At 44.4% G+C, this 23054-nt stretch overlaps 1 protein-coding gene across 1 annotated transcript in view; it reads left to right on the top strand.

Moving 5' to 3' along the window:
- Positions 1–15429, top strand: part of LOC112928780 (cytochrome P450 2C23-like) — a 33487-nt gene extending 18058 nt beyond the window's left edge. The window contains exons 5-11 of the mRNA XM_026010636.2: positions 4580–4729; positions 4902–5062; positions 5428–5604; positions 6366–6507; positions 8897–9084; positions 12998–13139; positions 13602–15429. Of these exons, the coding sequence (XP_025866421.1) occupies positions 4580–4729; positions 4902–5062; positions 5428–5604; positions 6366–6507; positions 8897–9084; positions 12998–13139; positions 13602–13789 (1148 nt within the window). The 3' untranslated portion in view covers positions 13790–15429. The remainder of the gene's footprint in view (positions 1–4579; positions 4730–4901; positions 5063–5427; positions 5605–6365; positions 6508–8896; positions 9085–12997; positions 13140–13601) is intronic.
- The last annotated feature ends 7625 nt before the right edge of the window (positions 15430–23054 follow it).

The raw sequence follows: 23054 nt of genomic DNA on the forward strand, positions 1-23054 counted from the left end.
AATTCTTTTTTTTTTTTAGTACTGTTAATTCTCGAAAGGTTTGGTAGAGTTCCTCTGGGAAGCCAACTAGCCCTGGACTCTTGTTTTTTGGGAGTTTTTTTTTGGGGGGGGGAGGTTTTTGATGACTGCTTCAATTTCCTTGCTGGTTATTGGTCTGTTAAGGTTTTATATTATTTCCTGTTTCAGTTTTGATAATTTATAGGTTTCCAGGAATGTATCTATTTTTCCCATTTGCTTAATTTGTTGGCATGTAGTTGCTCATAATATGTTCTTTTTTCATAATATGTTCTTAAAATTGTTTGTATTTCCTTGGTGTTGATCATGAGCTCTCCTATTTCATTCAAGATTTTATTAATTTAAGTCCTTTCTCTTTTATTTTTGATAAGTCTGGGCAGGGGTTTATTTATCTTATTAATTATTTTAAAGAACCAGCTCCTAATTTCTGATCTGTTTTACTGTTCTTCTGGTTGACCCATTCATTCACTAGGATGCTCTTTAACGCCCAAGTGTTTGAGTTTCTTCCAAATTTCTTATGATTGGTTTCAAGTTTCAAAGCGTTGTGGCCTGAAAATATGCAAGGAATAATCCCAATCTTTTGGTACCAGTTGAGACCTAATCTGTAACCCGGTAAATCTATTCTGGAGAAAGTTATATGTTCTGTTGAGAAAATTATGTATTCTGTTGCTTTAGGGTAGAATGTTCTGTATATATCTGTGAAGTCCATCTGGCCCAGTGTGTCATTCAAAGCCCCTGTTTCTTCTTGCTCTTCTGCTGATGATCTGTCCATTGCTGTGAGTGGGGTGCTGAAGTCCCCTACTGTCAATGTATTATTATCTATATGTTTCTTTACTTTGGTTATTAATTGGTTGATATAATTGGCTGCTCCTATATTTATAATTGTTAGATATTATATTTTTATTGGATAGACCCTTTAAAATGATATAGCATTCTTCTTCATCTCTTACTATAGTCTTTGGTTTGAAATACAATTTATCTGAAGTGAGGATTGCTACCCTAGCTTTCTTTTGAGGTCCACTTGCATGGCAAATGGTTCTCCACCCCCTTATTTTCAGTCTGAAGGTCTCATTAGGTCTAAAATGAGTCTCTAGGGGATCCCTGGGTGGCGCAGCGGTTTGGCGCCTGCCTTTGGCCCAGGGCGCGATCCTGGAGACCCGGGATCGAATCCCACATCAGGCTCCCGGTGCAAGGAGCCTGCTTCTCCCTCCGCCTGTGTCTCTGCCTCTCTCTCTCTCTCTGTGACTATCATAAATAAATAAAAAATTTAAAAAAAATAAAAAATAAATAAAATGAGTCTCTAGTATACAGCATATGGATGGATCTTGCTTTTAAAATCCAATCTGATACCCTGTGTCTTTTAACTGGAGAATTAGCCATTTACATTCAGAGTAACTATTGAAAGATATGAATTTAGAGCCATTGTATTACTTGTAATGTCCCTATTTATGCAGATTGTCTGTTTCTTTCTGGTCCATGTCACTCTTAGGCTTTCGCTTCCCTTACAGGGTCCCCCTTAATATTTCTTGCAGAGTGGATTTGGTGGTCACATATTCTTTCGGTTTCTGTCTATCCTGGAAGCTCTTTATCTCTCCTTCTATTCTGAATGATAGCCTTGCTGGATGAAGTATTCTTGGCTGCATGTTTTTCTCATTTAGGACCCTGAATATATCATGCCAGCCCTTTCTGGCCTGCCTGGTCTCTGTGGAGACATCTCTGCCAATCTAATATTTCTCCCTCTGTATGTTAGGAATCTCTCATCTTGAGCTGCTTTCAGGATTTTCTCTTTACCTCTGAAGTTTTCATTATTATATCCCAGGGTGTTGATCTATTTTTGTTGATTTTGGGAGGGGTCCTCTCTATGTCTTGGATATGAATGCCTGTTTCCTTCCCCAGATTAGAGAAGTTCTCAGCTATGATTTGCTCAAATATACCTTCTGGTTCTCTCTCTCTCTCTCTCTCTCTCTCTCTCTCTCTCTCTCTGCATTCCAATAATTCTGACGTTCTTTTTCTTTGGCACCACTTATCTCTCAGAGGCTCTCCTCATGAGCTATTTGGTTGTTTTTCTCTCTTACCCTTGGTTTCTTTCTTAGAAAAGAAAGTAGGCTTGTCTTCTATGTTACTTTCTCTTCTTCCTCACTCTCCCTAATTGTTAGAGCATTCAGTTTAGATTGCATTACAGTTAGAGTATTTATAATTTTGGCTTGATTAGATCTCATTTCTGCACTAGTATATTCTCTAGAGTCTCTATGCATTTTTCAAACCCAACTAGTAACTTTCTAATTGTTATCCTGAATTCCATCTCTGACATTTTACTGAAATCCATATCCTTTAGATCTGTGACAGAGAGTATTACCTCTGGTTCTTTCTTTTGTGGCCCGGGCAGGGAAAGCTTTCAGCAGCTTTGTGCACACAACTCAGCCTCTCCCTGAGGAAGCAGAGGGTTGCCCCATTTCTGTCCGTCACCGGGCCCTGGCACAGATGGCGTTTGCCTGGTAGAGTGCATAGTTGTCTCTCCCAGAAGAAGGCCAAGGTTCGCTTCATTCCGGGCCTTTGCAGGGACCCAGCATGAACAGTGGTCATCCAATCTGGCCTTAGTTCTTAGTTTATGGCAAACTGAGTTGACCTCAACCCACTTCCTGCTCCAATGCTGGGGAACTCTGCTGACTCATGAACCTCTGTCCTTTCTGGGGTTCCCTCTTGAGACCCTACCATCTCTGCTGTGATTCTGCCCCACTTCACCACTGAGCACCTTTCAGGCAAGGAATTGTCTCACAGGAGCAGATGTCTAAAGGTCCTGATTTTGAGCTCCAGGTCTCTATCAGCTGCTCTATCCTGTAGCCAGCTTATACAGACTCCCTCCCCCATCATTTATCTTCCCATATGTCCCCTCCGTCTCTCTTCTCCGTGCTCTACTTTGCAAAAAGTGATCACTTTTCCATTTGTAGAGTTCCAGCCATTCTTCCTTTACATCTCAGGTTGAATCCATAGGTGTTCAGGATGGTTTGATAGTTATCTAGCTAAACAGACCAGATGAAACAAGGACCCCTACTCTCTGCCATCTTGCCTCCTCCTGGTTTCTGCATTTTTAAAGTACGTGTGTTAGTTTGAGAAAGTTCTGTCATCATACAGACAAGCATTTCTTCCATAATATTCTTTCCCTGCTACTCACCAATCATACATGTTATCTGAAAACTTTCTTAAATTCTTTCAGGATTTTCAGTATCTTTACCTTCTGTTGTTTGACCTGTTTTCTTCTAAGTTTCCAGCTCACAATTTCTCTCTTCAGTTGTGTGTAAATGTGAGTATTAACTTTAGTTATTCTATTTTTCAGTTTGAAAACTTGATGTTCTATGATTTGTTTTCAATCTCTAACAAATTCTTGATCATGTTTTTAACACTGACCTACTCAGAGTTAATAACGTCTCTGATTTTGCCACCAGATGGAGCTCCAGCCGGTCTCTATGACCTGCACTTTGGTGGCTGTGCTCATCTATTGGGATGCCTACTAATTTTGTATTAGGTTCCAGACAACTTATCTTAAAAATTGCACGGATAATTTCAGGCTTGAGTAATGGCATCTTCGAACAGAGAAGATTTACTGCTTCCTTGAAGCAGGTAGGGCAGCAGCACCAGGGGCACCCTAGCCCTGCACCAGCAGGTGGCTTCAAGCTGGGCTGTGGACCTGTTGGGTTGATCTATCTCCAGGTCACCCTCACTCCTGGGTGCAGCCCCAGATGTTTACCGAAGATGCTCTCCTTGGCAGGCTTGACTCTTGCTTCTAGGACCTTCCCAGTGTTCAACAGCTCTGCTTGGTTTTTGTCTCTCACTTGTGCTTCTATTGGAAAGCAACCCCCACAATTCCTCATTCCCTTGTTGGCTCCGCACTGTTTTCCTACTGGTCCTTATGAACCATACATATGTTTATGTAGCACCTCTATCTTATATCAGCAGGAGGGATTGATTAGAATCACCTAGCCCACTGAATCATTGTCAGAAGAAGAAAAGATGCTGTAAGTTTTTAATTCTTACAAACTCTCTTCTGTCCTGGCTGCCTCTTTTTACTACTTTGTTTTGGTCATAGTGCCAAGATCCTATTGAATTGGTCTAAGACATTAATTAGAATTCCTGGAATTATCAGAAATATCTTTGTTGCCCCCATTGATGGATATGGGTAACTAGTGTGAGCTCATGTCCTCTCATGCTGGTATTTCCTGACAATCCTGTGGCAGAACTGACTTCAGATTTGTACAGCTGGATGTGGCACTTTCCTATAGGACAAAGGGAGAGAAGCAGACAACTGGGTTTTTGACAAGAGCCAAACTGGGATGAGTCTGAGAGTAAAGCCCTTCAGATGAGCTGCCTCCAGGAAGAACTGACATTCTGTGGACTCTAAAAAATCTACTTTCTAGCATCAGCCTGGGGTAGAAAAGGAAAAGTTGATGATGCTCTGGTCCTCTGAAAGTTCTCAAGGAAGCCCCATAGTATCAAGTGTCCATCATGTTCCAGGGCCCCTCTGCCTGCCCTCTGGTGACCAGACTCCTGTCCTTGGTTCTCCCCTCAGGAGTTGTGTTCAGCCATGGTGAGCGGTGGAAGCAAATGCGTCGGTTTACCCTCATGACCCTGCGGAACTTTGGGATGGGGAAGAGGAGCATTGAGGACCGCATCCAGGAGGAAGCCCAGCACCTGATGCAGGCCCTCTCTCACACACAGGGTTGGTCGGCATGCACTGCCAGCCAGATATTTGGGGGAAGTTAGGGCCACCTCCCCTTGCTTCCCTGAGCCCAGCACTACACCGCTGGGACCACCTTCCCTGTTTTCTATTTGGAAAGTGTAGACCATTCATGAAAGTTTTCCTTGATATTTGTAATCTTCCCTCTTATCAGCTCAGCCCGTAGACCCTACCTTCATCTTTGCTTGTGCTCCTTGCAACATGATCTTCTCCATCCTCTTTAATGAGCACTTTGACTACCAAGACAAGGAATTGCAGCAGTTGATTATGTTGCTGAATGAAAACATTTCCATAGCAAGCTCTTTCTGGACACAGGTGAAGTCAATGGTCCCTGGTTGTGGGATTGCCTGCCGTTGGTCCCAGGGGTGAGCAGAGTGCAGAGTCCCAGCCTGGGCAGCAGGGAGGCAGCAGTGCGGGGTGTAGATGGGGAGACAGAACACAGCTGAGGGCCCATAAGGGGCAGTCAGGCTTTCCTGTGCCAGTATGTCTCTTCTGAGATGCCCTCAAGCTTCCCAGGCTCTTGCTAATGCAGGCAGGAGCCCACCCTGAGATCCTTCATCCAGAAACGAGAAGGGGCTGCAGAGGGTAGGGTCCCCTGGAACAGATGCTTCAAGACCACACAACCCTCTCTTAGTGTTTGATTCCTGGTGATGGAATGGGGATATGGCTTTTCCTTACAGCTCTACAATTTGTGGCCATCATTCATTCACTATCTTCCTGGGAGACACCAGAAATTTTTTAAAAACATTCAGAATATAAAAAATTTAATTTTGGAGAGAGTGGCGCAGCATCAAGAGACTCTGAAGCCTGAGCAGCCCCGGGACTACACTGACTGCTTCCTCGACAGGATGGAGGAGGTACGTGTGGCGGCTGTGTGGCCCTTGGAGCACAGATGTGTTCTTCTGGGTTCCAGGCACTCAGGTCCAGGCCTGTCAACCAATCCCTGTCTGGAAGCCTCTGGGCCTCTGCTGTGTGTTTTCCAACCTTCTTGTTCACATGTGGAGCGCATACCCTTCCCTCATTAACTGATGGATGGCTGAGTATGTGCACCTGTTGGCAAAGTGGCCCAAGTGCCACTGTTTGCCCTAAGGAGCTCATTGGCTGATCCTACAACTGTGGGCAAACTGGCTGATATGCAGAGTGACAGTTGCTGCCATCAATACTTTGGGGGCTCAGGTCACCTTATTCTAATGCCTGGACAGAGCCCACCTGGACAGATGATAAGTGCCTTGGGGGATACTGTGAGTATGCTTGTCTATCTGTGTGTGAGTCCATGCACACGAACAGGTGTGTCATGAGCATGTGTTTATACACAAGCAGGTCCTGTTGTTTTTACGTTCAAGGCTGTCAAAAGTGAAACATCCTAAGATATATTTTCCACTATGCAAAATTTTAGAAATAATTTCTTTGCTGATTACAAATTACGTATCAAATGAAAATCACTTGGCAAAAAAAAGACATAAAAATAACCATTCGTATACACAGTAAATATTCAACTTCCTAAGGGCTTATTACCATTTCTAACCTGCATCTGTCTGTACCTAGTAGGGAACTTATGAAATCATGTACTGAAAAAAAAAAAAAAGAAATCATGTACTGATCACTCCATTATCTACAGGAAAAACACAATCCATATTCTGAATTTAACTTGGAGAACCTAGTAGCTGTTGGCTTAAATCTGTTCAGTGCTGGCACTGAGACAGTCACAAACACCCTGCGGCTGGCGCTGCTGATCCTGCTGAAGCACCCTGAGGTGGAGGGTGAGTGAGCATTTGGGCTGGCGTGGGGGCAACACGGGGAAGAAGATGGCATCCAAACTCTTCAACAGTTATTTCTTCCATGTAATTTTTTCATGTACTAGCTTTCCCTGATTTAAAAGTTAATTAACACAGGTCCATCCTATAAAAATTGGAAAATACAGAAAATTACGTAGACAAATTTTTAAAAATTCACTAAGTAGTTCTATCATTCAGATATAAGTGTATATTTGCATTGGACAGTCTCCTTCCTTCTTTTTTTATTTTTATTTATTTATTTTTTTTTAATTTTTTTTTAAATTTATTTATGATAGTCACACAGAGAGAGAGAGGCAGAGACACAGGCAGAGGGAGAAGCAGGCTCCATGCACCGGGAGCCCGACGTGGGACTCGATCCCGGGTCTCCAGGATCGCGCCCTGGGCCAAAGGCAGGCGCCAAACCGCTGCGCCACCCAGGGATCCCTCCTTCCTTCTTTTTTTAAAAAATATTTTATATTTATTTGTGAGAGACACAGAGAGGCAGAGACATAGGCAGAGGGAGAAGCAGGCTCCTCACAGGGATCCCGATGTGGGACTCCATCCCAGGACCCCAGGATCATGCCCTGAGCCAAAGGCAAAGGCTTAACCGCTGAGCCACCCAGGGGTCCCGACAGTCTCCTTCCTAACCCTCTTTCTGTGTGCACATGCACATTTCACAAACAATCAGAATTTTACTGTATTGAACCTTATTTTTTCACTTAGTAATACATCATGGGCTTGTTTACACATTATTAGGAATTCTTATAAAATATTATTTTAAATTAGCATGTAATTATTCATACTGAAGCATACTATAATTTAACTAATTCATTATTTGTGAGAATTTCAATTGTTTTACATTTTTTGCTATGACACATAATTTGAAAAAGATCATTGTACCAAAAATTTTATATGCCTTTGATCATGGCCTTAGGATAAATTTTTAGAAATTGAATTGCTATGTTAATAGCAATGAATAACTAAAATAACTTTTGATCATTTTTTAAAAGATTTTATTGAGACATGAGAGACACAGAGAGAGAGAGGCAGAGACACAGGCAGAGGGAGAAGCCGGTTCCATGCAGGGAGCCCGACGTGGGACTCGATCCCGGGTCTCCAGGATCACGCCTGGGCTGAAGGCGGCGCTAAACCACCGAGTCACCTGGGCTGCCCAACTTTTGATCATTATTCCCAAATTTTGATATGTCCTTGGAAACCCCTGTATATATTGCCTTATACAAGCAGGCAATAAATAAACTGAAATATTTAATCACAATGAAGATGATATCAAATGACATAAATAATTTTTTGATCAGTGAAAGAGGAAGGAATTAGTTTCTGAATCTCAAACCTCATTTCACACACAAGGGTCGGCACGTGACACGCCTGTTGCACATGTGCCGCACATTGGCTGTGTGGCTCAGGACAAACGTGCATTCTCAGTTCAGTCTCCCTCTTGGTACAAAGCAACACAAAGTGAGAGCTGAGGGCCCCTCTCTAGTGCTTCTGTGGTTCTCTGGAGCTATTTCATGAAATTAGAATAGCTGTCTCTTGAGAGCTTTAAGGAAATCAATACTTTCTTCGCTTAGAAAGTTTTGTTCCAAAAGCATTGTGTGATTACAGTAAAACAGTCTTGGTTTCCATCCTGGCTCCACAATAGGATAGCCTCCATGAGGTCACTTGATATCTCTGAATTGTAGTTGTTTCCTCTTAAAAACAAGAATATTTGGGCACCTGGGTAGCTCAGTAGGTCAAGTGTCTGCTTTCAGCTCAGGTCATGATCCCAGGGTCCTGCTCATGACCCCAGTTGGGGTCCCTGCTTCACGGGGAGCCTGCTTCTCCCTCTGCCCATGCTCACCCTCTTTCTCTTTCAAATAAGTAAATAAAATGTTTTTTAAAAAACAAGATTAAAACCTACCCTAGAGTGTTGTTGAGAGGAACAGGTTTCTAGCTGATTGTCTAGTACACTTAGTAAGTATCTTTCCCACCACTTCTCATAAATGTTCAGGATACTGGTTGCTAGTGACATCTTAGATGGTCTTCCGGAGTCAGAATTGTCCGCATTATAGCTTGCAAATATCTGTGTGGAACTGAATGGTTGTAACCCTGCCCTTTTAGTTCTCATAAAGAACAAGTGAAGGATTCAGGCTAACAGGATCATCTCATGGGGGGTCCTGGGCACATCCTGCATTATGGGCAATTTCAGCCAAATCAAACATGTTCCTACCACAGTTTCAAACAGCATGACTTATAGGAGGGAATTCTTTCCTTTGTGAATTTGTAGACTTGAGTTTCTGGACCCCTGTAGCCCAGTTTCAGATGACATTTCAGGATTTCATCTGGATGGCTCATGAGTGACACTTGTTTCATGCAGGTAAAATTCACGAGGAAATTGACAGAGTGGTGGGCCGGGACCGGGTCCCCTGCATGAACGACAGGGCCCAGATGCCTTACACAGATGCCGTGGTGCATGAGGTCCAGAGGTACATCAATCTCATCCCCTCTAATCTGCCTCATGCTGTGACTCAGGACACCAAGTTCAGACAGTTCTACATTCCTAAGGTCAGTCATCTTCCTTTACATTCTTGTATTAGGACAATTAAGTGCCTGATTTTTTATTTTATGGGAAGTGGGTTTCTATTAGCCCCATTTGCTGACTCTGTGTAAGTAAAAACTTGACCAAAAAATTACTTGTTTTCTTAAGAGGCATTTTAGTAATCATGATCAAAAAATTTTTTATATCTTAAGAAAAGGTAGGAGAAAAAAATATTTTGGGCAGTTTTTATTCCAGAGATTTCACAATTTCCAATAGAGTTTGCACTTGAATAGTAGTTAAATAAAACTCCACTAGAAATGCTTGTGCAATATACCTAAGGAAGACAAAAGGAATATTGGAAGAGAGAAAGGACAGATTCGAGTTTAATGAGTGAATATTAAAATTAGAAGGTAGAGAAAGAATAACAGTGCAGACTCTAAGAGAGCACAAATGAGGTCATAATACCAAAAAGAAACTAATGATAGACAAAAAATAAAATCTAGATTTGGGAGAAAAAATTGTAAAATAGCAAACCTCTAGAGAGACTGATAAAGAACAAAAGAGTGTGAGGAAATAGATCAAATAATCAGTTAAGAACAGAAATTCTCATGGAAATTGGAATATATTTGGATTTAAACAATAGTAAGATATAAAGGGATAATTACATGGGCAGCAAGAAGAGAATTGGAAAGAAAATGTATGCTGCACAACTCTCTTTTTTATTTAGGAACAAATATAATATTTTAGTGATAAAAATTTATGATCTTAAACTCATATGATAGAAAATACGGGTTACATACATCAGCAATAGTAAAACACAAATTATTTTATATTTATTTAAAGAACATCCACTTAAAATGGACTCGAAATTATAGGAAATGAAGTCATAGGAATTAATCTAACAAGATCTCTGCAAGACATTTGTGGAGAGAATTAACAAGCTATTGAAGGGCATAAAGAAGACCTAAATAAATAGAGTTATTCTTAATATGTTAGTAGAGAAAAAATAACACCAAGGTGACATTTTCCCCATATTAATCTATAAAGTCATATAAAACTTTGAACTATGTTTTCTATGGAACACAACAAGAAGATCCTAGATTCATATAGAATGGAAACATGCCAAGAAAAGTCATATACATTTTTAAAAGGTGAGTGATAATATTAAATCAATGTCAGTGGATATTGTGATTGTTTCAAATAGTGGTGATTCCCCCCAGGGAACAGAGTAGGGAGCCTAGAAAGAGACCTAGACAGGTGTGTGTGATGAGGGGATATTGTAAATTAGAGACAGAAAAGACTGTTCAGTAAATGATGATAGAAAAAAATCCCTATGAAGTCCCTACCTCAAACCACAGAAAAGGTATTTCTGGAAATATTGAGCACTTTCATGCAAGAAGTAAATTAATTGGGGATCCCTGGGTGGCTCAGTGGTTTGGCGCCTGCCTTTGGCCCAGGGCCTGATCCTGGACTCCTGGGATCGAGTTCCATGTCAGGCTCCCCACATGGAGCCTGCTTCTCCCTCTGCCTGTGTCTCTCCCTCTCTCTCCCTCTCTCTCTGTGTCTATCATGAATAAATAAATTTTTAAAAATCTAAAAAAAAGAAGTAAATTAATTCATTTATAACAACAGGAGAATATTTTTATGATATTGGGGCAGGAAAATTCTTCTCAAACTCAATGGAAATGGCATGATCTTGAAGAAAAGCATGGCCAAATGTGATTCCATTAAAAGGGATAATGTTCTGTAGAACAAACACAACACAAGGCCAGAGCTAAGCTAAAGATCATGAACAAATACCTGTAGTGCATATAACTGATAAATAAATAACTTCTAAATTATGTAAAGAACTCCCCAAATCATAAGGAAATAAAACACAGAACAAAGAACAAATGAACAAAAGATAAAACTAAGAGAATCACAGACCAGAACACCTAGAAAGTCAATATGTGTATGGAAAGATATTCAAGCAAACTAGCAAGTGCAAATTAAAACTGTAATTATAGTCTATAATACTCTAGGTAACTTAAAAATTTTTATTACCAAGTATTGGTAAAAACGTGGGTGACTCACATGGATAGAGGCTTTGAGAGATCCTAGCAGCTAGGGGCCAGAGACTTGAGCCCCATGGGCAAGAATGGTGTACTGGTCCATGTGGGGCAGCGGCTAGACCTGACCCCAGCATGAAGACCATGCGCTCTATGAGACGCAGAAAATTCCTCTCACAAGCCAACAAGCACAATGGAGAATCATCACTGCCAAGGATTCTGGGTAAGGACAAAGCCCAGTCCTATGCCATCCCTAGGTTTAGACACAAAAGTTTCACTGCTATTAGGGTGCAGAATTCACAAACCAAACAGTGAATATATACACACACACACACATGTGCGCACGCACGCACATCCTGTGCACAAGTGTCTCCAGCAGCAATCTTTATGGCAGCCAAAAAAATGGCAACAACTCGAATGTCCAAAACTCACAAATAGATTAAAAAGAAGTCTATCTGTACAATGGAGTATTATTCAGTCATAAAAAGAAATGATGTACCAATTCATTTTACAACACATGTAAACCTTAAAAATAATATGCTAAGTGAGAAAAACAAGATCAAAGGATGTGTTTTGTATGATCCCATTTATATGAAATGTCCAGATTAGGAAATCCTTTGAGCCAGATATTAGACTAGTGTTTATCAGGTTTGGGAGTCAAAGGGAATGGGGAATGCCTACTAATGCAGTATGGGGGTTTCTTTGGTGTGAATAAAATGTTTAAAAGTAGGCAATGGTTACACAACTGTGGATATGCTAAAACCACTGCACTGTATGCTTTAAAGGATTAAATTTTATGATATGTAACTTATATCCCAATAAAGCTGTTATTTAAATACATAAGCAGTTGTTTTAAATTTTAAAGGATAATAGTTGGACTAAACAGCATAATGGATCGATTATGCACAGCTGAAGTGAGAAATAAAGTGCTGATGGATCTGGGGAAGATTATCAAGGATCCACTGCAGGGAAATAAAGAGAAATATGATAGGAGAGACAGAGTCTGAGACAGGGAGACAGGAAAGGCAAATTGCAACATGATGATGAGATTTAGAAAATAAAGAATAAAGAGAAGGTAGAAATAGACAATACTTAAAAAGAAAGCATATTTTGTGACTTACATTTTTTTTCAAAAAACAGGCCTACACCTCATCCTCACTTGCATAGCCATCAAATTCACACCGTCCTCATCACTTCATGTTTCCTCAAGCACAGGCTCCTCCTAAAGTGTCGTGTTTTACAACTGCATGTTTACATACACAATCCGCACCATCATATGTTCACATCTTCCCTCAGCAAAATATAAGTATCATCTACTCAGCTGCGATGATTTTCTTTATGAACCACAATGGTCTTCTCTTTCTGTTCTGTCCTCACTGTTTTGCTCCCGTTTGTAACCCCTTAATAAACAATTCTGCTTTTCATTAAAAAGTATCAGACATAAAATTTATTGGATTTAGCGCTGCTGTAGACAGGCTCACAAAATTTCCCTCTCTCAGTAGTTTTTTCTGTTATCATTTTTTCAAGCTTTGCGCTGGCTCTGGGAACCAGCTCCTGTGAGGGTGAAGGCAGATCCAAGGATGTGTGTCTTAGAGTCTGTGTTTACGTGGTGGCAAAGGCGGGAACCCCGAGGGTCTATTTCATATTCACGCCCTGGATCAGAGAGTCCTACCCATTTGCTTGGACACTTCAGCATCAACTGCCACCTGACTCCCCCAGTGTGTCATGTGTCCCTGAACTATTCCTCCTGCAGATGCAGGGAAAGCCGCAGATCCAGTGTCATGATGGAGCAGAGTCACCTGCATCACTTGTCATCCCACCTTCCATCAATTGACACTGGGCTCTCTGGAAAGAAGTGCCTCAGTTAACTATCAGATTTTCTTGGTTTTAGGGCACAACTGTGTTCCCATTGCTCTCCTCTGTTTTGTACGACAGTAAAGAGTTTACGAACCCACAAAGGTTTGATCCGAACCATTTTCTGGATGAAAATGGCAGCTTTCAGAAGAGTGACTTCTTCGTGCCTTTCTCTATTGGTAAATAAAACTCCACATTTCCGGCCATCTATCAATTTAATTCATTAAAATGGAATCACAGATAAATCAATTCAGTATATTTTAAAATGTAGTTTGTAATAAAATGATTGTGGAAATGATTGTGAAATGATTTTCACTTGCCCCTGAAATACATGGCCATCTAGAATAAAAACAATGTAAAAATCGAATTATTCTTGTGCACATGTGAAAATAATCTCTAGATGATGAAAGAGGCCACCCTCCAGCTCAACATGAACTTTTCTGAAAATGGTATTTCTGTCACTTCCCTCTGGTACCTGGAGATGATCACTGGGCGGCTTCCCGTCCTGCCATCCTGACAGGTGACCAGGTTCCAGCCATCTTTGGAGGGCAAAGAACAAAAAGAACTCTGGACGATAAAATTTCCATTTTCCTTTGTCAGTCTTCACAAAAGTCAATTAATGAAATGATTTTTGCTTCCAGGAAAACGGGCATGTCTTGGAGAAGGTCTTGCTCGAATGGAGGTATTTTTATTCCTGACCACCACTCTGCAGAATTTTACCTTAAAGCCTGCTGTTGATCAAAGGGAGCTGAACATTGACCCGATGTGTAATGGATTCTTGAGCATCCGTCAGTCTTTCAAGCTCTGCTTCATACCCAGATTGAAATAAAAGACAAACCAGAGGAAAGCAGAACAGTCTCGGCCTACCGGTGGCCACCAGCATCTCTGGTTAAAATCCCTGCAAGATCTATTTCCTCAACGCGATCAGAACTCACATAGAGTAGATGCCCGCTGGATACTAAGTAAGTGCTGGCGCCAACGACTTCAGTCCTATGTATGACAGGTTTTAACTGGGTGTGACCGTCATCCACAGGCCTCTTTATAACATGGAAGATATTTGCTGGCATGAGTGCCCCTCACTGAACGAGAGCTGTTAGGAAAATATGAGTTCCACTTCCACCAAGCTGTAGCAAGCTCAAGAGTGTTGCCCTCCTGACAAGAAAGAGCTGGACAAAGCACCGGTCAAAGTGGCCTAACCTGAAATCCCAGGCGGGGCAGAACTCTGCAAGGGTCGGGGAGAGTCTGCCCCAATGTTAATGAATTGCCGGAGCCCAAGTCTGGGCAGGAAGAGCTGGGGGGCTCGGACAGGAAAGAGAAGGGGCCTTCATTGCCTCGCCAGAAGCTCGCAGGACAGATGGGGTCAGCAGAAGCCGGGGGACAGCGCTCTCCGCGATGTGGACAGGCCTGAGGCCTGTCCTTTGTTCCTCATGACAAGACAGCCTTAAGCTGTTGGGGAAGGGCAGGCAAGGACCAGGGCTGCTGGGGACAAACAGGAAGCAAAATCCTGAACCCCAGAGGGCAGGTAGGAAGCTCTATTGCAACCAAGCCCCGAGGCTGAGGGGGATGTGAGGCAGACATCTCCCCCCACCCCCACCCCCACCCCCACCCCCCCGCAGGCTGGGCAGCAGAGGAGGGAGGGACAGGAGCATCCTGCCCAGGTGCGAGACCCTGCACAGGGCTGAGGGTCAGCAGGACACAGAGGGTCCCCTGCCCCTCACCGTGAGCCCCGAACCCGTCAGCAGTCATCTGCTGCTCTACAGAGGCAAGAACAACGGAGAAGTGGCTGAAAGCTGAGTGTGGACACCTGGGCTGAGAAAGGCGACCCGGCACCCCAGCCTCTGCCCCGTGCCCAAGGCAGTGAGATGACTCCCTTGGAGAAATGTGAAGTCTTGGCATAAAAGAAGTAATGATAACAACAAATCCCAAATTTAGCTCATCTCTTGTCTGGATTGTTTCAACTTTCCACATCAATGGCCTGACAGAGTAACAGTCATGCCGGTTTCCAGGATAATTATGATTTACCTCAGTTTTTCCTGCACCCACATGGTGTTCAGCATTGAATTTTAAAAATTATACACACAAAATAGCAAGGAAAAAAACTACCACAATCAAGAAATGAAGAGATCAATAGGGTCAGTTCACAGATGACAGAGATTTTGGATCTCCCAGACGAGGACCTTAAAATCTTCATGATTAGTGTGTTCAAAGATCTAGTGGAAGGTGGAAAACATGCGTGAGAAGATGGAAGAGCAGAGTGATGGGAAGTATAAAAACAGAATCGGGGAAATTGCTGGAAATAAACATCATGACATCAGCAATGAAAACCCTTAAATCCGCATCAGTTGACTCGGTGGAGGAGAGACCTGTGGTTAGTACCTGGTATGCTCTTTCTAAGAATACTGGATCCTTTTCACATCCCCATACTTAATGTCTTCATCCTATAATAAAGTCTGATAATGTTCAACTTAATTTACTAGAATATGGTGTTTTTTTTAAAAAAAAATATTGTTTTATGACTTTAAAAGCATATGGGGGGGTGCCTGGGTGGCTCAGTCGGTTAAGCACCTGACTCTTGGTTTCAGCTCAGGTCATGATCTCAGGGTCGTGGGAGCGAGCCCCATGTCAGGCTCTGCACTCAGCGGGGAGTCTGCTTCTCCCACCCCCTCTGCCCTCCCCCCACTCATGTACACACACTCTCTCTCTCTCTCAAAATAAATAAAATCTTCAAAAAATAAAGTAAAAGCATATTGATGAAGAAACGGTCCAAGTGGGTCAAAGGTACAAACCAGACATAAAATAAATACCTGGTGGGACATAATGTACAGAATGGTGACTGCAGTTAGTAACACCATGTTGCAATAAGAGAGATGTCAAAAGTTGTTGTCATTAAAAAAATGAAGTATATGCAGTGACACTAGTAACTTGGAAGGCCAAAAAAAATGAAACCTAAATTTTGTAAACATGAGTGTATTCAGCCTTCAGAGGGAATCTGAGAACTTACGGTTTCTGCGTACCGTCCTGGATGTCCCCAGCACCACTGTGGCTTGTCTTCATCAGCTCTGTGATGCCGGGTTCATACACAGAGCCAAGGCAGAGGCAGATGACAGGTAAGGACGGGATTTTGAGCTCAGGGGCAGGGGCTAAAGTAGGGGTCAGAGAGGAGGGTGAGAGTATAGGGCTGAGGACAAGACTGAGGTCTGGCTTCAAGGATCCAGGGTTCACCCTAAGAGTTTGGGTTGCGTCCCAGGCTTGTTCTCGAGATGCTCTTTGAGGCCACGTCCCATCGCCCACGCTGCCTGACTGCCGCACACCCGGTCCCCGCCCGTGATTCCCACACTCTCGGGAGCCAAGCTCACTGAGGACAGAGCAGCACGGAGAACCCCAGGGCTCGGCCGCCGTGCCTTCTTGTCACGCCCCAGGGAAGCTGCTGGGAATGTCCAACCCTAATCTGAGAAACGAGGGCAAACACCTAGTGAACAGCTGGCGAGCATCTGCCCAAAGCTCAGGCCGGAGACCTCAAGGCCTCATGGAGAAGCCTGGCACCCCTGCTCCCCTGTGGACGTGCCCTCCAGGACAGCTGTGCCCTGCCCTGCGGAGGTGGGGACACAGGCCGCCTGGGGTCTTGCTTCCCTGAGCCTCTGCTGTCCTCGGCTGGGAGCACCTGCCTGCCCATCTGCGGTCTCCTGTGTCGTGGCAGGTCTCGCTTCCCCGAGCCTCTGCTGTCCTCGGCCACGGGCACCTGCCTGCCCATCTGGGCCCTCGTGCAGGGCCGCGCAGGGAAGGGAGGTTCCCAGGGCGCTGCCAGGGCGGCGGGCACACCGAGGGCAGCCTGGGTCCAGCGTGGCCGCCGCGTGTCTCCCCAGAGCAGGCTCGGGAGCCGGGGGGTGACGTCCAGCCTAGGAGCCCCGGGACCCTGCCCAGTGCCCACGTGGAAACAGGCTGGGCGGCCCTTCCCTGGGCATCCGGAATAATGGAGAACACGCCCGCTTGTGGTTCAAGGGCTGAAGAGTGTGGTGGCCGTGCCTGTTCCCGGGTCCCCGGCGGGAGCCAGCCTCTCCGCCACACTTGCAGAGGGTGGGCAAGCAGCCGAGCAGGGCACTTGTAGGCACACGGTGTAGCCAGCTCCACGCAGTCACACTCGCAGATGCTACACCTGTGCACTTGCTCCGTGGCAAGGCCCCACAGAGCCAGCCTTTGGCCCCATTTTTCCAATAGCAATTGTTCACTTTGTGTCTCTGTGTCACATTTTGGTCATTCTCATAGTATTTCAAACTTCCTCATTATTATATTTCCTTGGTGATCGGTGATCATGTGATCTTTGATGTTACCACTGACCCCCCCCCCCACTCCGCGACACAAGCAGGGGATGGAGAGTCGGCCAGGGGATGCCCCTACCGTCCCCCTGGGTGTTCACGGAGGAGTCACACGTCTCTCACTTTGAGTCACAAGCTGGAAACGGTTCAGCCGCCCGAGGGAAGCCACCGAGACCGACGCCTCGTGAGCCCAACACCCGGCTTGGAAGCAGAGGAACCGCCCCTGAAGGAGTGACCCCAGGTCACGGGCCTGGAGCCTCGTCACTGGGTCGGAGCAGAGGTGCGAGCGCGGCTCCAGCTTCCGCAGCGCCTCCCTCCCGTCCCCCTTCCACCAGCAGCCCCCAAACTCCGCTCGCTCTACCCCCCACCCCTCCCGAAGACCCCAGACGCTCCGGGCTGTCATCGCTAACGCTGCTCGGGCCTCCCTGGCTCCCTGCCTGTCTCTGCCTCCCCCGCGTCTCTCACAGCTCCTGCTGCCACTCTAACCCCCCCACCCCCCGCGGCGGGCCTCCCGCCCCTCCCCTCCCCTCCCCTCCCCGCCTGGACTCGGCCGTCTCCGCCCCTCCTGGCCCCTCCTGGCCTCTCCCCCGCCCCGCCCCTCCCGCCCCTCCCTTTCCCGCCCCGCCCCTCCCCTCCCCGCTGGGACTCTGCAGTCTCCGCCCCTCCCGGCCCCTCCCCCGCCCCGCCCCTCCCCGCCCCTCCCCACCTTTACTCGGCCGTCTCCGTCCCTCCCCTGCCCTCCGGCCCCTCCCCGCCCTGCCCCGCCCCTCCCCGCCGGGACTCGGCCGGCCCCTCCCCCCCCCCGCCGGGACTCGCCGCCTCCGCTGGCTCCTGCAGGAGCTCCGTTCTCTCTCTGGATCCCTTTGAGTTTAAGGTTCGGAAGGCGGTGCCCCGTCCTCCCCCCGCTCTGCCCCGTGCTGCAGCCTGCAGCCGTGTAGCCCCTTACTGTCCCTCTTTCTCGGCTCGCAGAGGTTGCTCCTGTTTCCGTGCGCGGAGCTGCCTTGTCCCAGATGCTGGCGAAGGGCACGGGGGCACGCCCCGCGGAGCTTGCGAGGTCGCCTGGGTCTGAGCCCAGACCCTGGGAGGGCGAGGACGGCTCGCGCTGGGGCCTGTCCGCCCGCTTACTTTCGGGGGCCCCACTAACGCGGAAATGCCGCGGGTGGCCAGGGGCCAAGGACCCTGACGTCGGCGCGGGGACTCTGGCCTCGGACTGGGACCCCAGAAGGCTGAAGGGATACACCTGTGTTGCCTCCGCCATCCCGACAGTGGGGATTTCTTCCAGCAGCCGCAGGAAACCAGAGCTCCTCGCACTTCACACCCCGGACTTGTGGCGCGGCTGTTCCCGACCGCGAGCGCTGGTTTCCGCGGAGCCGTCGGATCTTCGGACAAACACACCGTCCTGGTGATGATATTGATCCCGCTGGGTGATTGTGTTGGGGTTGCTGTTTGGGCACCTCACTCCGGGGAGGAGAGAGGGTCGGTGCTTTGGCTAGAGTTGCCACTTTCGTCTTGACTTGAGTAGGACTTGTTGTCTTGCTTGGGTTTCTTGCTTCCTTTGTTTTGTATTCCTCCCTCCCCCTCGAAAAGAGCTGAGATAGGAGTTTGTGTTCGAGGTTGATTTGGGAAGTGATGGCAAAAAGCAACAATGAAGAAGTGCAGAAAACACGACAGGGGAGGAGAAGCCAGTAAAGTGTGTGTTGCTGAGCTGGTGACCCCTGTGAACAAGCTGACATTCATCCTGTGGGGCATTTTGTAAAAAGCTAGTCCATGTATCTCAGCTGACCCACTGAGGCATGAGAAGCGAGACTCCTTGAACTCCTCATGCAGTGGGTGAAGGAGCTCCCTTAGCTTTGGAAAAAACCGCGAGGCTGAATCATGTGGAGACAACGTGGAGACTTGGGCTGAGGCTCTGTCTGTGTGAGAGGGATGATCTCCCCCTCTACAACCAGGCTGAGGGATGTAGCCAAGGGCGCCAATGGATCATGCTTGGTGCTGTATAGACACTTCCATACCCCATACTGAGGCTCCTTTTGCTTGACTTTTCAAGGCAGTGGCTGGCAGCAAACTAAAATAAAACGTAATAGGATGGTTGGTGTTAAAAACCACAGTTCCTGCTGATTCTAGGGGCCCCAAGACTGTAATTGGCATTTATTATGTCCTCTATGGCTCTTGTAAATTTTATTTTTTACTTTATATTTTTTAATTGAAGTTCGATTTGCCAACATATAGTATAACACCCAGTGCTCATCCTGTCAAGTGCCCCCTTCAGTGCCTGTAACCTAGTCACCCCTCCCCTTACCCGCTTCCCTTTCCACTACCCCTTGTTCGTTTCCTAGAGTTAGAGGAGTCTCTCATGTTCTGTCTTCCTCACTGATATTTCCCACTCATTTTCTCTCCTTTCCCCTATAATCCCTTTCACTATTTCTTATAATATCTCTAAAAACTCATATGTCCCAGAATGCATATATTTACAAATACTAGAACAAAAATTTGTTTAATGTTTCTTTATATTTTTTTCTGTATTATCTACTAAATTGTATAGTGTATCATGGTGGCTTTTTCCCCCAATTGCTTGTTGAACTTTTATAATATAAACAGTTCTTCAAGTTATTGTCAGGTGTAGTTTTCAGCATTTGCTATAATTTTACCCACTTAATAAACATGTGGATGACTATTACAGAATTTAAAGTTTTTAAAATTATAGTAACCCAGAGCACGATAGCACCTGTCGCGCGTGTTGGGGGCGACAACCGTCCAGGGCTGAGGGTAAGGGAATGAGGAAAAGAAAGAGACATAAACAGAGTGGGAGCAGGAGGGACATATGGCCGGATTCAGCCACAATGCCAACTTTATTTGTATTATCCACTCTTTTATAAAGCAGGGTTGTTTAACAAGCAGGATATTTTAAGCTTAGTTCTCCAGACATGTCCTTTCACAGTAGACAGCAACAGTATGCGCCCTTGAATAGATAGCTATAGTATGCATCCTTGAGCCACAAGCCTTCAACAACAAGGGTGAGACAGGTGGCTGCGGTTGGAAGAGTCAACAGAGAGCCTTTTTGCTCAATCCATTAACCCCTTCCTGGCACGCGGCTCCCAACAAGCACCTGCAAAACTTTAAAGCACATAAATATACTATGACTCATTCATATAACAATGACAATTGATTGAGCTTAATCTTGTTTGTTAACCTGTGTGTCATTACTGTGTGGAAATTGCAAAGTTCACAAGTCACTGAGCGTCCAGGTTTGAAAGTTATATGATTCCTGGAGGGGCTTTCAGCACAATAGTGTGAGGAACTCCACTGACCTGCTCCCTATCCAAACTGTAAAAGTTGTAAAACAAAACAAAACAACCATTTAAAGTCTGAGGAATGTCTATATCTTCCTCTGTGAGATTTCTGTTCATGTCTTTTGCCCATTTCATGATTGGATTGTTTGTTTCTTTGCTGTTGAGTTTAATAAGTTCTTTATAGATCTTGTAAACTAGCCCTTTATCTGATACGTCATTTGCAAATATCTTCTCCCATTTTGTAGGTTGTCTTTTAGTTTTTTTGACTGTACCCTCTGCTGTGCAAAAGCTTCTTATCTTGATGAAGTCCCAATAGTTCATTTTTGCTTTTGTTTCTTTTGCCATCGTAGATGTATCTTGCAAGAAGTTGTTGTGGCCGAGTTCAAAAAGGGTGTTGCCTGTGTTCTCCTCTAGAATTTTGACGGAATCTTGTCTCACATTTAGATCTTTCATCCATTTTGAGTTTATCTTTATATAAACTCTCGAGTGAAAGAGAGTGGTCTAGTTTCATTCTTCTGCATGTGGATGTTCAATTTTCCCAGCACCATTTGTTGAAGAGACTGTCTTTCTTCCAGTGGATAGTCTTTCCTCCTTTATCGAATATTAGTTGACCATAAAGTTGAGAGTCCACTTCTGGATTCTCTATTCTGTTCCATTGATCTATGGGCCAACAAGCACATGAGAAAATGCTCCGCATCACTTGCCATCAGGGAAATACAAATCAAAACCACAATGAGATACCACCTCACACCAGTGAGAATGGGGAAAATTAACAAGGCAGGAAACCACAAATGTTGGAGAGGATGCGGAGAAAAGGGAACCCTCTTACACTGTTGGTGGGAATGTGAAATGGTGCAGCCACTCTGGAAAACTGTGTGGAGATTCCTCAAAGAGTTAAAAGTAGACCTGCCCTATGACCCAGTGCAATTGCTGGGGATTTACCCCAAAGATACAGATGCAGTGAAATGCCGGGACACCTGCACCCTGATGTTTATAGCAGCAATGTCCACAATAGCCAAACTGTGGAAGGAATCTCGGTGTCCATCGAAAGATGGATGGATAAAGAAGATGTGGTTTATGTATACAATGGAATATTACTCAGCCATTAGAAATGACAAATACCCACCATTTGCTTCAACATGGATGGAACTGGAGGGTATTATGCTGAGTGAAATAAGTCAATCGGAGAAGGACAAACATTATATGGTCTCATTCATTTGGGGAATATAAATAATAGTGAAATGGAATAGAGGGGAAGGGAGAAGAAATGGGTAGGAAATAGCAGAAAGGGAGACAGAACATGAAAGACTCCTAACTCTGGGAAACAAACTAGGGGTGGTGGAAGGGGAGGAGGACGGGGAGCGGGGGTGACTGGGTGGCAGGCACTGAGGGGGACAATGACGGGATGAGCACTGGGTGTTATTCTGTATGTTGGCAAATTGAACACCAATAAAAAATAAATTTATTATTAAAAAAATAAAAAAATAAAGTCTGAGGAATTAGTTCCAATGATATATAGTCAGTGAAGACATATTAACTGGCTAGGAACTCACTGAACTACAATTAAGATAAACACGAAGAAATCCACAGACACATCACTATAAAAATGCTGAATCTTAATGCCAAGGAAGAAATCTCAGGAGAAGAAAAATAGAAAAATGAAACCCTTTATACTTAAAAAGAAACTTTTTACAATGTAAGGAAACTCCAAAAAGATTAACAATGAACTCAGCAGAAACAATAGAGGTCAGAAGGAATTGATATAACATTCAAATTGCTCAAAGGAAAAAACTATCAACCAAGAATCCTATATCTATCAAAACTATTTTTCAAAAATGAAGATGATAGAAAGACATGCTCAATATAAACAAAACTGAGAAAATTTGTTGCTAGCAGACCTGCTTTACAAGGAATATAAAGAGAAATTATTCAAGATGAAAGTAAATGACCCCAGAGAGTACTTTGAATATATGTCCCCCAAATGTGGGGACAGGCACTAGGAAAGGTAATTGGAAAACTATAAAAGAAAGTATAAATGAACATTTTTTTCTATTTTCTTCGTTTAACTGATTTAAAAGCACTGTATAAAACAGTATGTATATAATGTATTTTTGGGCCTGTAATGCGTGAAAATATATTTGCCTATAGCAGTATAATGGAGGTCAGTGGGAGAGAAGATGTATTGTGATAAGAAAATGCCTCCAGATGGAAAATTGAGTCTATAAGAATAAATGAAGAGAACCATAAGTAATAAATAAGCTTAATACATAAATCTGTAAGTAAATCCTTGCTCTTTTCTTAATGTCTTTAAAAATATAAAGTTATATCATGTAAGAATTATAACAAAACTTTGTTTAGTTTGTAGTATTTATAGATGTAATATGTATTACAATAGTACCTCAAAAAAAAGGGTGAGATGGATATAGAGATATATAGAAATAATGCTTTTATATATAACTACAACTAAGTTGGTATGAATCTAAATCTGATC

Source organism: Vulpes vulpes, chromosome 15 (assembly GCF_048418805.1).
Source record: "Vulpes vulpes isolate BD-2025 chromosome 15, VulVul3, whole genome shotgun sequence".
Taxonomy (NCBI): Eukaryota; Metazoa; Chordata; class Mammalia; order Carnivora; family Canidae; genus Vulpes; species Vulpes vulpes.